At 44.2% G+C, this 13,721-nt stretch overlaps 1 protein-coding gene across 1 annotated transcript; it reads left to right on the forward strand.

Moving 5' to 3' along the window:
• Positions 1-12,588: 12,588 nt before the first annotated feature.
• LOC127382595 (gallinacin-10-like) lies at positions 12,589-13,371 on the forward strand. The gene is made up of 2 exons (XM_051614423.1): positions 12,589-12,733; positions 13,235-13,371. The coding sequence occupies exons 1-2, from the start codon at positions 12,676-12,678 to the stop codon at positions 13,369-13,371; spliced, it is 195 nt and encodes a 64-aa protein (XP_051470383.1). The 5' UTR covers positions 12,589-12,675.
• The last annotated feature ends 350 nt before the right edge of the window (positions 13,372-13,721 follow it).

The raw sequence follows: 13,721 nt of genomic DNA on the forward strand, positions 1-13,721 counted from the left end.
GGGTGTCCCAGCTCCGGAATTGGGAGTCTGAGATGGGCATCTCATGGGCAATTGTGGCTTTTTTTCCCCTCCCACTCTTTACGCCATAGCCCTGGTGAAGGGCAGCAGATGAGCCACGGCAAAATGGTCCTTCCTTGATGGACCAGTAGATTTAGACTAGATATTAGGAAGAAAATATTTACAATGAGGGAGGTGAAAGAGGAGGAAGTTGACACAGGTGGCCCAGAGATTCAGCAGAAGCCCCATCCCTGCAGACATTCCAGGTCAGGTTGGACAGGGCTGTAAGCAACCTGATCTAGTTGAACATATCCTTGCTCACTGCAGGGCCATTACTCTGGATGACCTGTAAAGGCCTCTTTCAACCCAAACCATTCTCTGATTCTGTCTCTATGAAGGGAAGTATCTGGATAGCTTCAGCCTTCCCCCATCCTATGTTCATCTTGAGTGTCCTCACATGGCAAGTGCAGGACAGCCAGGGGACCGATCCCAGCCAGCATGGGTTCAGAGAAGGCAGGCCTTCCTTGATTGAGCTGATTTTCTATGACCAGTTGACCTACCTAGTGGATAAGGGAAAGGCTGTGGATGTTCTCTTCTTGGACTTTGGGAAAGCCTTTGGCACTGTATCCTAGAGGAGCTGGCAGATCATGGCTTAGACATGTCCTCTCTTTGTTGGGTTAAAAACTGACTGGATGGCTGAGCCCAGAGAGTTGTGATGAATGGAGTTAAATCCAGCTGGATGCCAGTCACAAGTGGTGTTCCCCATGGCTCAGTTTTGGGGCCAGCCTTTAATATCTTCATCAATGCTCTGGATAAGGTGCTCCCTCAGTTAGTTTGTAGATGACACCAAGTTGGGCAGGAGTGTTGATCTGCTCGAGGGTGGGAAGGCTCTGCAGATTGGTTAGATGGGCCAAGGTCAATTGTATGAGGTTCAACAAGGCCATGCCAGGTCCTGCACTTGACTCACAACAACCCCATGCAAAGCTACAGGCTTGGGGCAGAGTGGCTGGAAAGCTGCCCAGAGGAAAAGGACCTGGGGTGCAGCTGAACACTAGCCAATGTGTGCCCAGGTGGCCAAGAAGGCCACCAGCATCCTGGCCTGAATCAGGAATAGTCTGGCCAACGGGGGTAGAGAAGTGTTCTTGCCCTTGTGCTCAGCACTGGTGGGGCCACACCTCGAGTACTGTGTTCAGTTTTGGGTCTCTCACAACGAGAAGGACTTTGAGGTGATGAAGCGAGTCCAGAGAAGGGCAACAAAGCTCATGAAGGGTCTGGAGCACAAGACCTATGAGGAGAAGCTGAGGGAACTGGGAGAAGAGGAGGACAAGAGGAGACCTTCTAGCTCTCTGCAACTCCTTCAAAGGAGGTTAGAGCCAGGGGGGAACGGTCTTTTCTCCCAAATAACCAGCAATAGGACAAGAGGACATGGCCTCAGGTTGCTCCAGAGGAGGTTCAGGTTGGATATTACTGAAAGAGTGGTGAGGTGGTGCCAGAATCAAGAATTTATCAGGAGGAGAAGTCCCACAGTTCTGCATCCTGCACACAGAGGAGGGCATTGACACAGAAGTCCATGAGAACAACACAAACATGGGACTCATCTAACAAGACAGCCTTGAGCTCACACCTCCAACAAATTCAGGCTTGTTTCTGATGTTTGGACAACAGCTGAATGGTAATATCTGAAGATAGTACTGGACTAACATCTTCAGAAGCTTGTGTAGCCACCAAATATTATTTAGCCAATGAGGAGTATCAGCTAAGGATATCTGGTAGATGAACTGTGTCAGAAATGTCATTTCCATGGTTTCATGGGTGGTGGGATTGCATGTTGGCTTTGGCAATGCCAATGGCCTGAAAGTGCAAGGAGCTTAATCTACCTGGACACAGGCTGTCCTGTCTGATCATCCAGCCCTAGAAGACCTCCTTTCTGCCCATAACTTGTCTGGGCAGAATATCTTGGAGAATGTGGTTGGAGGGGAAAATTGGCAACACAGGGGAAAATTGTCAGTCCCTCTTCTCAGACCACCCCACAGCTGGGCGTCACAGCTCTGAAGAGCTCTGGTAGTGCTCTGGGCCTGAAAATGCCTGGGAACCACAGACAGAAGGAAGAAGAATTTGAGGAGCCAAGCAGGGCAAGTTCTTAATACCCTGGAGGTATTTAAAAGATCCGTAGATGTGGTGCTAAAGGACTTGGTTTAGTGGTGGACTTGGCAGTGCTGGGTTAATGATTGGACTTGATGATCTTAAAGGTCTTTTCCAACCAAAATAATAGTATGATTCTACTGTTCAAGGTGTTTCCTAAACCTGAACCAAAAAAAAAAACCTAAGTGAAGGTCTTTCCGTGGCTCCCGTTCTCACTTATCTGATGAACACAGACTGAAGGGCTTCCACCCCACTTCCAAAAACTCCTGGTGTGTCACGGATGGGTTGAGCGAGCAGAGGGCTTCCTCGGTGGCTGTCCTCCAGATGTCGCTGCCTCACTGTTGGTTAATGTCCCTGGCTATTCCAAAACCAAGCAAGCAAGGGGAGCACCTGGAGGCAGGGGAGAGGTCTCCTGTCTGAGGACCAAACGCACATTAGTTTGCCATGGGGAGAACATTGCAGCTGGAATCTCTACATGCCAAAGCCTTGTAGATGCCGAGTGGATTCACTCGGCTGCAATCACTGCTGAACCAGGGGCAAGATTTGATCTGGAAAGAACAGTATCTGGTGGGAAGTGTCACTCGTGTATTTCTGGTTAGAAGCATTATTTCCACTGCAGCCAATGAGAACAGTTTTTACAGGTCATAAAAAATGCTGAGATTTAAAATCATTCTTGCTCTTCAAAGGGATGAACTTTTAAGACTTTTTAAAGTTGTGGGGTTTTTTCCTTCTTCTTTTCAAGAGCAGGAGTGACTTGATGCACAACCAGTAAGAGGTTTCATCAAAAGGACAGTTCAGCAGCCAGTAGAGCTTGATGTCTCCCATGCAAGGGAAGTTGCCATAGGTTACTTAATAACCAAATAATTTCATAATCTTGAGACTCTTTGAATTTTTCTAGTTAAAACACTCTATCTTGCATAAACAAGGACATTTTTGAGGCCGTATCAGATAGGAAAGTGTGAAGGAGAAAGGCTTATTAATATTCCATAAAGTTGTAAATTCTTGTAAGAGATGCTGCTTCAGATAAATCTTTATTCTCCAATGAAAATCCAGTTCTCAGAAAATTTGGATTAGCCCTGTTGAGGTCCATTATATAAAACTGTTCACTCTAAATATTGACATACAATGAGCTTGACCCGAGTAGGACATGAAGCCTTTGAGCACAAGCCTAACTTTCCTGAGTTGAGACCCCTGCTCACAGCACCAGATTGAGTCCAGCTCAGGATTTTCTGTGTCTGGTGAAAATAATTACAGATCCTTAAGTATATTGTCAGGCAGTGACAATTTTTTTCTGGCTGTGGAAGGACCTGTGCCACTCCTGTGTCACTGGGCTATGTTCACTTCTTGCACCATCCCATGGCTGCATTGGAAGCTGAAGATACATTTTAATTTCCCTCCATGCTGTTGATTCAAGGCTCAGTGTCTAAGCTGAGGACAAGGTCACACCTTCCTGTTAGTGACCAAGGTAAGGAATTTTTTTTCCTGCTGGGCCTTTTTTAAGGATAAAGATCCTTCTGTTTGTGGAGGGAGGGTAACTCCTAAGCACTGATGCCAATAGCAAGGTCTCTAGTCTCTTTTTCCCTCAGTATCTGAAACACCCATGAAGCGGCTGCTGGAGAAGTGATGGAGTCTATTAAGATTTAAATCCTAAGCTTTGGGTCTCTTATTTTCTATGGTCAGGTCTGTCCTGGGAGGCTTTCATCCCTATCCCTATTTACCTTTGAGGATCACCCCTGCACCCCTTGGTGCAGAGCAGGATGGAGGTGCCAGGGCTGAGACTCCTGGCCACCCATGGGGTGCCCCAGTCTTCAAGTGTGTGGATGAATTCTTGTAAATATCTTCAGTGGTGATGTGCAAAAAGAAGCAAAGAATGATATCTCTGGGTTTGCAATTTTTATTTCAGTTATTTAAAAGCTGTGCCAGTTGCAAGGAACATCATAAAATGGAGCAAGTGGGAAAACAGATCACAGAAGTGTTTCATGCAGGGGAAAATAACCCAGACTGTCTCACTGGACTGACATTTACAACCCAGGAATGACACCTGGACATTTGCAGACAGCAAACTTGTCAACTTCACAGCCACAGGAGGCTGTGAAGTCAGACAGCACCGACAAGGTCAAAAACATGAAGACATAGATGGTCCAATAGCTCATTGCTTTGTTCATATGTTACAACATGAGGTCAAGGTTGCCCCAGCAGAGAGCTGTTGGGGACTATTTCTTTCCCAATATATATTTTAGTGGTAGCATGTGACTGATATCAGGAGGCAGAAGGGCTTTCAGATAGTGCACTGGTATGTTCAAAATCAGACCATAAACCAGATGTGGTATGAGATGGATTATCAGCCAAGACATCTCCAAGAAAGATACATTTCTTTGGAATGATATCAGGACAAAACAACAATAAAAAGGACTCAGAGCAATTTCTTATATCTACCTCTCTTGCAATCCCCAAACCTGAAAACACACACACATACACTCATGGTTGCACCTTTCTCTTAGATTGATATTTTTGAGCCAAAACTGTGGAACATTTTTATCCCACTGTTTCAACCAAATCTTAAAATATCTGTGTGACATTAGATTCAGGACCTCAGTTTGCTCTTTTTCACAGAGCCAGGATATACTCCTGAGTTAGTATCAAGTGGTCTCCTTAGGAACTGGACAATGTTAAAGTCAAGTCCAAGAAGACCTACACAAAGCACAAAGACCACCCTTGTGAGCAGACACCAATGCTGACAGTGAGGAGTAATTTTTTGTAAAGGGATAAATGTCTAGATGAGAGACATACATGTAGAGTTCATCAGTTTGAAGGTTACTGTTCTTCTAATAGCATTCTCTGCTCTACCACAGTTCACTGAGTTTTCAAAGCCCCAGGAGTGCGTTAGACATTTCTTACGCCTTAGGTTTGCAGTGAAGAAGTCATGATGTGAATTTCTCCTGAAAAAGAAAGTGGCAAGATGGAGCTGGAGCATATGGCCCCTCTCAGCACATCATCCCCCTTCTCTCAAGGTTGATAGAGGAGTAATACCAAAGGGCCCTTTTCCTTACAACATCTCATATATATTGGTATCCCCTGAGACATCAACCTTCCATAGATTAATTCTTACAATACTCCTGGGAAGGAGGGGAGATAAAACCTTGCCATGGTTTTACCAACGTGGGAATTGAGAGACTTTATAGGGAACAGGTTGCTGAAGCAAGGAATTGAATTTGTGTCTTTGGAGGTTCCACTTTTGGCCCACCACATTGTCCCTGGTGGTGCCAGAGAAGCTCAGGTATCACTTTGATAGCTGTCCCAGAACATCTAAATTTGCTGTAATCATCAATGAGTTGCACAATTATCCAGAAAGGCAAGTTCAGCTGTATAATGTGTGGTACTTTAACAAGGATCAGCAGATTCCTGGCTGCTCTCCTCTCCTCTGCCTTCTTCTCTCTGTGCCCCTATTGCCCTTCTGACTGGGGAAGGGCTTGTCCAGGTACCAGATGTGGTACATCAGAGACAACTCTAGTGCAAAAGAAACTGTGTTTAACAAGGCAAACAAAGCTGCCTGTAAGTATCTCTCTGTTCCATCTGAGTAACAGTAATTCCCTCATCTGAAAGAGCTGGAAGACCAGGCAGAGCTTCTCACCTTGAGATTATCAGTACAGTTTTCTTGGGTGCCTGATCTCATGGCCATCTCATTCTCTCAGCATATCCTTTCCACAAGGTTTGTACCAGTGAAAGTTGAACAACTGCTTCTTAGTGTTCTGTGTGTAGAAAATCAACCACATTTTCCATCCTTTGTATGAAATTTCCCTGGGATTTTGTCACTCACATAAGAACAGGAGTTGTTGGCCAAGTGGGATTTGATCCCACAGCTTGCTTGCTTCCTTCCTCTATGCTTCTGAGATTGTAAATGGATAATTGATAAGGAGTTAGGCTTTTTGTTATATTTTAATCGAATCACAGAAGGTTTTGGGTTGGAAAGGACCTTAAAGAACACCTAGCTCCAGCCCCCCTGCCATGGGCAGGGACACCTTCCACTAGACCAGGTTGATCCAAGCCTCATCCAGCCTTGCCCTGAACACTTCCAGGGACGGAGCAGCCACAAACTTCTCTGGGCAACTTGGACCAGTGTCTCACCACTCTCACAGCAAAGAATATCTTCCTAATATCCATCTAAATCTCCCCTTTGTAAGTTTTAAACCATTCCCCCTTGTCCTATCACTACGCACCCTTGTCAAAAGTCCCTTCCCAACTTCCCTGTAGCCCCTTCAGGTACTGGAAGGTGCTCTAAAGGCTCCCTAGAGCCTTCTCTTCTCCTTCTCTTCTCCAAACTCTCTCAGCCTGTCTCCAGAGCAGAGATCCTCCAGCCCTCTGATCATCTTAATTTCTAATTCTTTAGCACGGCCATGTTTATATGTGTGCTCTTTGTACCAGCAGCCACAAAACCATACCCAGTGCCCTTCTGAAGGACTGGAGATGAAGGTGAAGGCTGGGTGAAACTGTTTTAGACCCCCAGCAAAGGCGTGGGTGTAAAAACTGTACAGAGAATTCTTGAGAAACACATCCTGTAATGCTGCTAGCAAGCCTTGGCCTTTCCAAAGGTCATTTGCCTGGCCGTGTGTGGCTCATTACCCAGGAGGAATCCCATCCCAGGGATGGGGATTGAAGTGCTGCAGTTAAAGGCATGGTTTCCCAGCAAAACCATGTGTGGGAGCTATTAGTTGTGGGTTGCTCTGTGGAGACTTTTATGTGGAAGGCTGGAAGTGACCCTCTTAGCTGCTGTGGGGTTGGGTCCCTACAAACAGCCTTGAATATTTTGTCAGCTTCAGCAGATGAAAATTGTATTGTCTTATGTCCCATAAGTGTGTCTGTGAAAAAGGAAGTTAATTCAATGGCTGCCTTTTCTTTTTGTGGGACTTTTTCAGGCTGGCCACTGCAGATGCTGCAGTATCCTGCTCTCAGTTAAGACTGGACCAAACCTCATCCCCCATTACTGGATATGAAATAAGGACAGAGGCAGAGATCAGGTTTACATAGTGCTCCCAGAGGCTCACCTGATAGGTGCTTATCTGTCCTTATTCTCACTGAGATATTTAAGGGTCAGAGACAGCAAATACCAGGGAGATGCTTAGGATCTTGTCTCTGACCTCTAAGAAACGGCACAGTGACATATTGAGGTATTTAACCCACAAGGGCCACAATTCCAGCAAGAAAATTAACTGAAACCTGTCTGAAACTTGAAATTGGAAAGCAAACCTTTTGGTGATGAGGGCAAATGCAAACAGCTCTTGCAAACAGCCAGGCACTGCCTCTTCTCTTCCCATCCCCAGCAGACATGCCCCACCAGGTGGTAGAAAGCAAATAGCATTTACGCCTCCACCCCTGCACACCTTGTGCAATGCTCTGATTAGTTCATTGGAAATTGATTCTGTACTTGATTATGTCATGGTTTATGTAACAGGTTCTGCCTGTGATATTGACCTCAGAAGATGCGAGCTGCTCTCCAGAGGGCTAGCAATGAAGTAACTATGTAAACTGAAGTAACTAGGCAGTTCTCCAGGTGGCTTCTTTTCCTTGTTCTTTAAAGGCTTCTATTTCAAGTCATCTTTTATAACTCAATGGACATATTTTGTTTGTCAGATTAGTGGTATATTTTAATATTATCCCTCATTGTTTGTAATCTGTCCAACTAGAAATTTGCAGTGATTGACTTCCAGATTGGGAGTTAGATGTCACTCACAAGCATCTAATTAGTGTGAGTTCCTCTGGTGACAGTGACACCCAAGCAGAAACAAGCACAGTGAGGAACCCTGTGCAATCCCAAACTTTAATCAAGACAGGATCTGTGTAGAAGATAGGTGTTTTAATCCCAAATTGTTTAAATTACAGGAAAGATTGATAGCAGCCAGACAAACAGGTGTTGAAGAAAGCTGAGCTGGGGGGCAAGAAGGCAGTTGTTGGAGCAACTTGCTGAAGGCTCATTTAAAATTGGTGTAAAACCAGACAAATATCAATACCTGTAATCAGTTTATGAGAGAGCTAGGACTCTCTAGTCTGGAGAGGAGAAGATTCTTTAAGAAAGAACCTTTATCTTCTTAAGAAAGAATGTCCCTTGCAACTCAAACCATTCTATCATTCTATGATTCACACATGTGACTGGCCAGGGGAGTGGTTTATGTCATTTCACATGGACTGCACAAGGCTCAAAGCAAAGACCCTCAGGTGTGTTTTACCTCTGCTCTTCCATCAGTCCTTACTGTGCCTGTGATGAATGGGCCTCTGGCAGAGAAACTTCAACTTTTTAGAGGAAGAAAAGTACAGCAGAGCAGTTAGTGAATCCTGAGGTGTGAGAGACTTCCTAGTGTCTCTGAAAAGACACAAGAGGAGGCTGGGGAGCCTCTGTGCATGTGCAGTTGAAGAATGCTGCAATGCAGCAGTGAACAAGTATAGCTTTCCTGTCTGGATTTGCAACTAATCACTTCCTAATAATTTATCCCTAATAGCTCATCTCGATCTCCCCTCTTTCAGAGTAAAACCATTCCCTCTCATCCTATCTCTCCATGCCCTTGTCAGAAGGGGCTTTCCCATAGCCCCTTCAGGTACTGGAAGATACTCTAAGGTCTCCCCTTCTGGAACCTTCTCTTCTGAAAGCTGAACAACCCCAACTCTCAGCCTGCCTCCAGAGCAGAGCTGCTCCAGCCCTCACATCATCTTCATGGTCCTCCTCTGCACTCCCTCCAACAGATCCACTTTGTGAATATTTTGCATCAGAGAAAAATGTATCTATTAGAATGTTTCCACTAATATAGCTCCAGGGATGATGCAACTTCAGCCCTCGTGTTCCCATTCTTATTGTGCCCTTTGCAAGACGGTACCAACAGATACCCCATGAGATGGCAAGTTAGTAAACGGACATGGCAGTGGTAGAGACCATACATGATTTGCAGACTTATTGTTCTGAGCTACTCCTGCCCTGAAATATGAGTAACATATGGATCAAGAGATGTGAGATGCGATGGAGAAGCAGGTTGGAACCCAGCTTCACCTGGGGCTCTCCAGGCAGAGGTGCAAAGAGTGCATATCTCCTACCACCAGCTATCTGCAGTCAGCTGTGGAAGAGAAACACCCCTTTACTTACACCACAAAAGAAAGAGCTGTACATTTGTTTTACATTGAGTTCCCACATAGAAAACTCTAACAGCAGACTAGCCAGCTGCAAAAGCAGGAAAACCCAAATTTGTTTGTTAAAATTGTCCTGTGCGTAGATGGTGATGATGATAAAACGAATGTAAGATTTCAATCTATGTTCTTTAATCTTGTTCACTAAGTCTTGGAAGAGCTAGACAAAGGACACAATTGAATAACATATTATTATCCTAATCAATTAACTGATTGGTGACTCATTGGAAGATGAAACACTGAAAACATAAATCACTTTGCATGCCTGGTAAGAATTTATGCCATAATGAGGAAAGCCAAGAGAATACTGATGTGTTAACATGAGCTTGGTTTTAATCAAATAAGCATAATCTTTCCTAAAAACATGTGCCTGTGTGGTTTTAAAGGCATACTTATAGTTAAAAGGGCAAAGTAAAGTCCTACCAGTGTCCAAATATATCTACCCCACTTTATATAACCATTCTCAAAAGTATAATAGTTAGACCCTAAAAAAACCATTTTATTAGCCATTATCTGTTAAGCTGTGCTTAAGGGAACATCTCTGAGAAAATGCTGAGGCAAGAAGCAATGGACACCATATATGATGCTCATTATGAACTGTTCTTATTTAGTTTGTCAACCAAGAAGAGAAGAAGAAAACCACCTGCCTTGCAGAAAACTGAGAAATCTACTAAGTCATTTCATGCTCCTTTATCAGGAAGAGGTGATGCTTGCAAGTGCTGACCCCATTCAACAATTCAGATTTTGCTAACAATATCACCTTTGGAAAGCTGTGCTGAAAGGACAAAATCCAGCAAAATTGGATTGCAAACATCAAAGCATAAATATCTATTTATACAAAATAGAGACAAATACAGAGAGCACCATTGTGAGATACTGTGTCCTTCACGATCATCCAGAAATCCCCATATGCTGATGTACCAAGTTCTTTGTTTGGAAATAGCTATTGGATCAGTTAATCTGACCATCTGTTCCTGATCTTAAAGTCAAAATTAAACATCTTTTGAGTGTCATATGTCTTCCCTTTCTCTCATTTGCTACCAATATTCTCATGGTATCTTTCATGTCTTATATGCATTGCAATATTTTTGCATAAGGTTTGACGTAAAGTCCCTCCAACACCTATTTGCTTTGAGAGCTTGATTTCTCTGGGATGAATGCCTACAACTACTAGAGTTCCTAGGTGGTGTGTCTGGAAGTTAACATTCAACAGAGATCTCCAGAATTTTTTCCTGGTCCTGATTGCCATGGGACACAGCTCCATGCCATGTTCCAGCCCCAGGTCACTGCAGTGCTGCACAAAGTGCTCTGCTCCTCAGGCACTTTAGACAAGTTTGGCCTGGTTTTAAGGAACTAGCTTGCACCTGTCTTTGTTTTTACTAGGAGTCAAAGTCATGGAATTTTCCTATGGTTCTGAATAACACTCTCAGCGTGCCTGTGCTAGCAGGGCCTAAAATGTTGCCCACTTTCCTAGAGGGCTGCTTTCCTTCTGCAAGAAAGAAGGCTGTTCAGCAAAATCTATCAATACTATGGCAATTTGCATCCTTGAAATTTAAACAAGGTGATTCTGATAATAGATTTCTTCTGCTCCACAGGTGGGAAACAGTACAGCCCAGAAAGCAAGCAAAGATTGTTCAAACACTTCATGTGACAGCAAAGCATTGTCACCAGCTTCCCCAGTGCCACTTTCTGATTTTATTTAGGGAAAACGTGACTCTTCCCTAACATGAACTTCTTTAGGGAGCACGGAGTGCTCAAAAAAACACACTTCCATTTGCAAAATGTCACAACACCATTGTTCTGCTTATGTGTACAACAGGTGGGGGAAATGCACATTTTGATGGGTTTTCATAAAAACAAAAGGGTTTTGTTTCCTTGTTTCTTAGCATTCATGTGGCGGATCATGTTGCAGGTCTCTCTGTTGAGGTGTCCCACTAACAACACACTGCAAGAGAAAAGAGAGGAGTGGCAATCACCTCTCCTATCCATTAGAAATGGAGAAAGTTGGAGAGTGGTTGGCAAAAAAATAAAATAAAATAAAATAAAATAAAATAAAATAAAATAAAATAAAATAATAATTTCCAAGGCAGGGGTACAAAGACAAACATTCTGGAGTACTTGACATTTCCTGGTTAATTAGATTTTATGGGTGGCAGAGGGAAATCAGTGTTTATCTTACTGTTATTGACTGCATAAACATTTAAATAACTCATGTTGTTGCTACTTTCTGAGCTGCTTCTTCTTGCCTCTTAGTATGTAGATTAAACACAAACAACAATAATGTTTTAATCCTATGGATAATTCTTAGAACAAAAATGCCATTAACTCCAAGTTAAATATAATAAATGAGGTAATAAGGAAGCAAAATCGCTGAACCAGAATGCCAGAGCTAGGAACTGCAGAAATGCCTGGGCTTTGACAGAGATTAACCTGTTTATTATGTGTGACAGTACTTGGACAAAGACAGGATTCCCATGGGGGAAAAGCTGTGCCAGTCATTTAATATTTGCAGGCCCAGGATTTAATGGAAAAGAACCTTCAGTGTGATGATCTCCTAACCAGTTCATAGCCATGGGGGTCATGCTCTTAAGTGAAGCCCAACAAGGTGTTGCCCTTTGAGCACTTTGCCTGCAGAGACTGTCATGGAATCAGCCCATTGTCCCAAACTTTTGGAGTAATATGAGGGGAAACAAAAGGAGCTGTCAAAAGCTGGTAAAAATGCGAAGTGCCCAAGATGGGATGTAAGTGAAAATTATAGGAGGGAGAGACCTTTTTGTCAAGCCTCTGCAGAGGGTGAGGATGTTCTGAAATCTGTTTAAAAAGTGACAAAGCAAAGTTGCATCATCTCAAATTTTTCTCAGTGCTCTTCCCTGCCTTTGACATAATCCACCTGGTGACAGGGATGGGGAGACAGAGACAAAATGTTACACGACTTGTCGGTGAGTGATTGATCCAGGGTCAACACTGGAACCAGACTGCACTGTGGCTGACTCCCAACCCCTCTGCCTGACCCATCCTTGTGCTTGTGTTGGAAACAGGCCTACAAAAGCCATGAGAATGGCTCAGTGGGGCTTGGCTTGTGATCACATTATACAACGGACACGGTCAGTGGAAATTCACCCTTGGGGATTGCAACATGTTCTCTGCACATTTCGTCGCAACCTGTGATAAGGGGGCTATAACCACTCTGCTTTCCAGAAGGTTGGTTGCAGTTACTTATTGACAAAGCACTCAGGCATCAAACTTGCACAATCCCACAAGCCCTATAAATACCAGGCCTTTACCAGCCTCTGCCTCAAGCAAACTTCACCCTCCCTCAGTCTGTCAGGTACATTGCAGGAGCACACAGTCCACAACCGACCAGCAACCATGAGGATCCTCTACCTGCTCTTCGCTGTTGTTCTCCTCCTCTTCCAGGCTGCTCCAGGTGAGAAGCAAAGTAAACCCTACAAAGGATGAAAGGGCTTGAAAGCAGAGTGTGGGCATAGGAGGAAGGAAGGAAACTGTCAACTGACAGGCAAAATTTGATGCTGTCAGAATGGTTCTACGGATGGGACCGAGAACATCTGTGCTCATGATGGCACACTTCCTAAAAAAGCAACTCACAGACTGGTAGAATCAAAGACTCACACAATGGTTTGGGCTGGAAGGGACTTTTAAGATCATCTGTCACACTAGACCAGCTTGTCCCAAGCCCCATCCAACCTGGCTTTGAACACTTTCAGCTACAACAGCTTCTCTGGGCAACCTGTGCCAATGTCTCACCAGTCTCACAGGAATCAATTTCTTGCTAATACCGCTTCTAAATCTACCCTCTTCCAACTTAAAACTGTAACCCCTCATCCTAACACTACCTGATTTATTGCATATTTATTCTTCATCATTTGAGACTGAAAACTTGTATTTTAACATCTTCCCCTTCCCACAGGCTCTGCAGATCCTCTTTTTGCTGACACCATGGAGTGCAAGAGCCAGGGGAACTTCTGCCGTGCTGGGGCATGCCCACCCACCTTCACTGCCTCAGGGTCCTGCCACGGGGGGGTCCTGAAATGCTGTTCAAAGTAAGTGCTGCAGGACTGAAGGACATCAGAGGGTGTTTTGGTCCTACCTCTTTATTTACTGTTTCTTTGGATACTATGCATAATGCCGTGGGGTTTGTAGGCAGCCTCTTGTGACAAAGTCCGGGTGGAGGATGAACAGGTAGATATCATAGGTGTGTGTTAAAGGAGAAAATTCATTTTGATGGAAGTGATCATAGAATCATTTTGTTTGGAAAAGACCTTTAAGATCCTCAGGTCCAACCATTAACCCAGTACTGCCAAGACCACCACTAACCCATGTCCCTCAGCACCACATCTACACAGCTTTTAAATCCCTCCAGGGATGGGGACTCCACCACTGCCCTGAGCAGCCTG

This window comes from Apus apus, chromosome 3 (genome assembly GCF_020740795.1).
Source record: "Apus apus isolate bApuApu2 chromosome 3, bApuApu2.pri.cur, whole genome shotgun sequence".
Lineage (NCBI taxonomy): Eukaryota > Metazoa > Chordata > Aves > Apodiformes > Apodidae > Apus > Apus apus.

Coding starts and splice junctions, on each gene's coding strand:
- LOC127382595 (XM_051614423.1), top strand. CDS start 12,676: ATGAGGATCCTCTACCTGCTCTTCGCTGTTGTTCTCCTCCTCTTCCAG. Junction 12,734..13,234: donor CCTCTTCCAGGCTGCTCCAG/GTGAGAAGCAAA, acceptor CCCTTCCCACAG/GCTCTGCAGATCCTCTTTTT.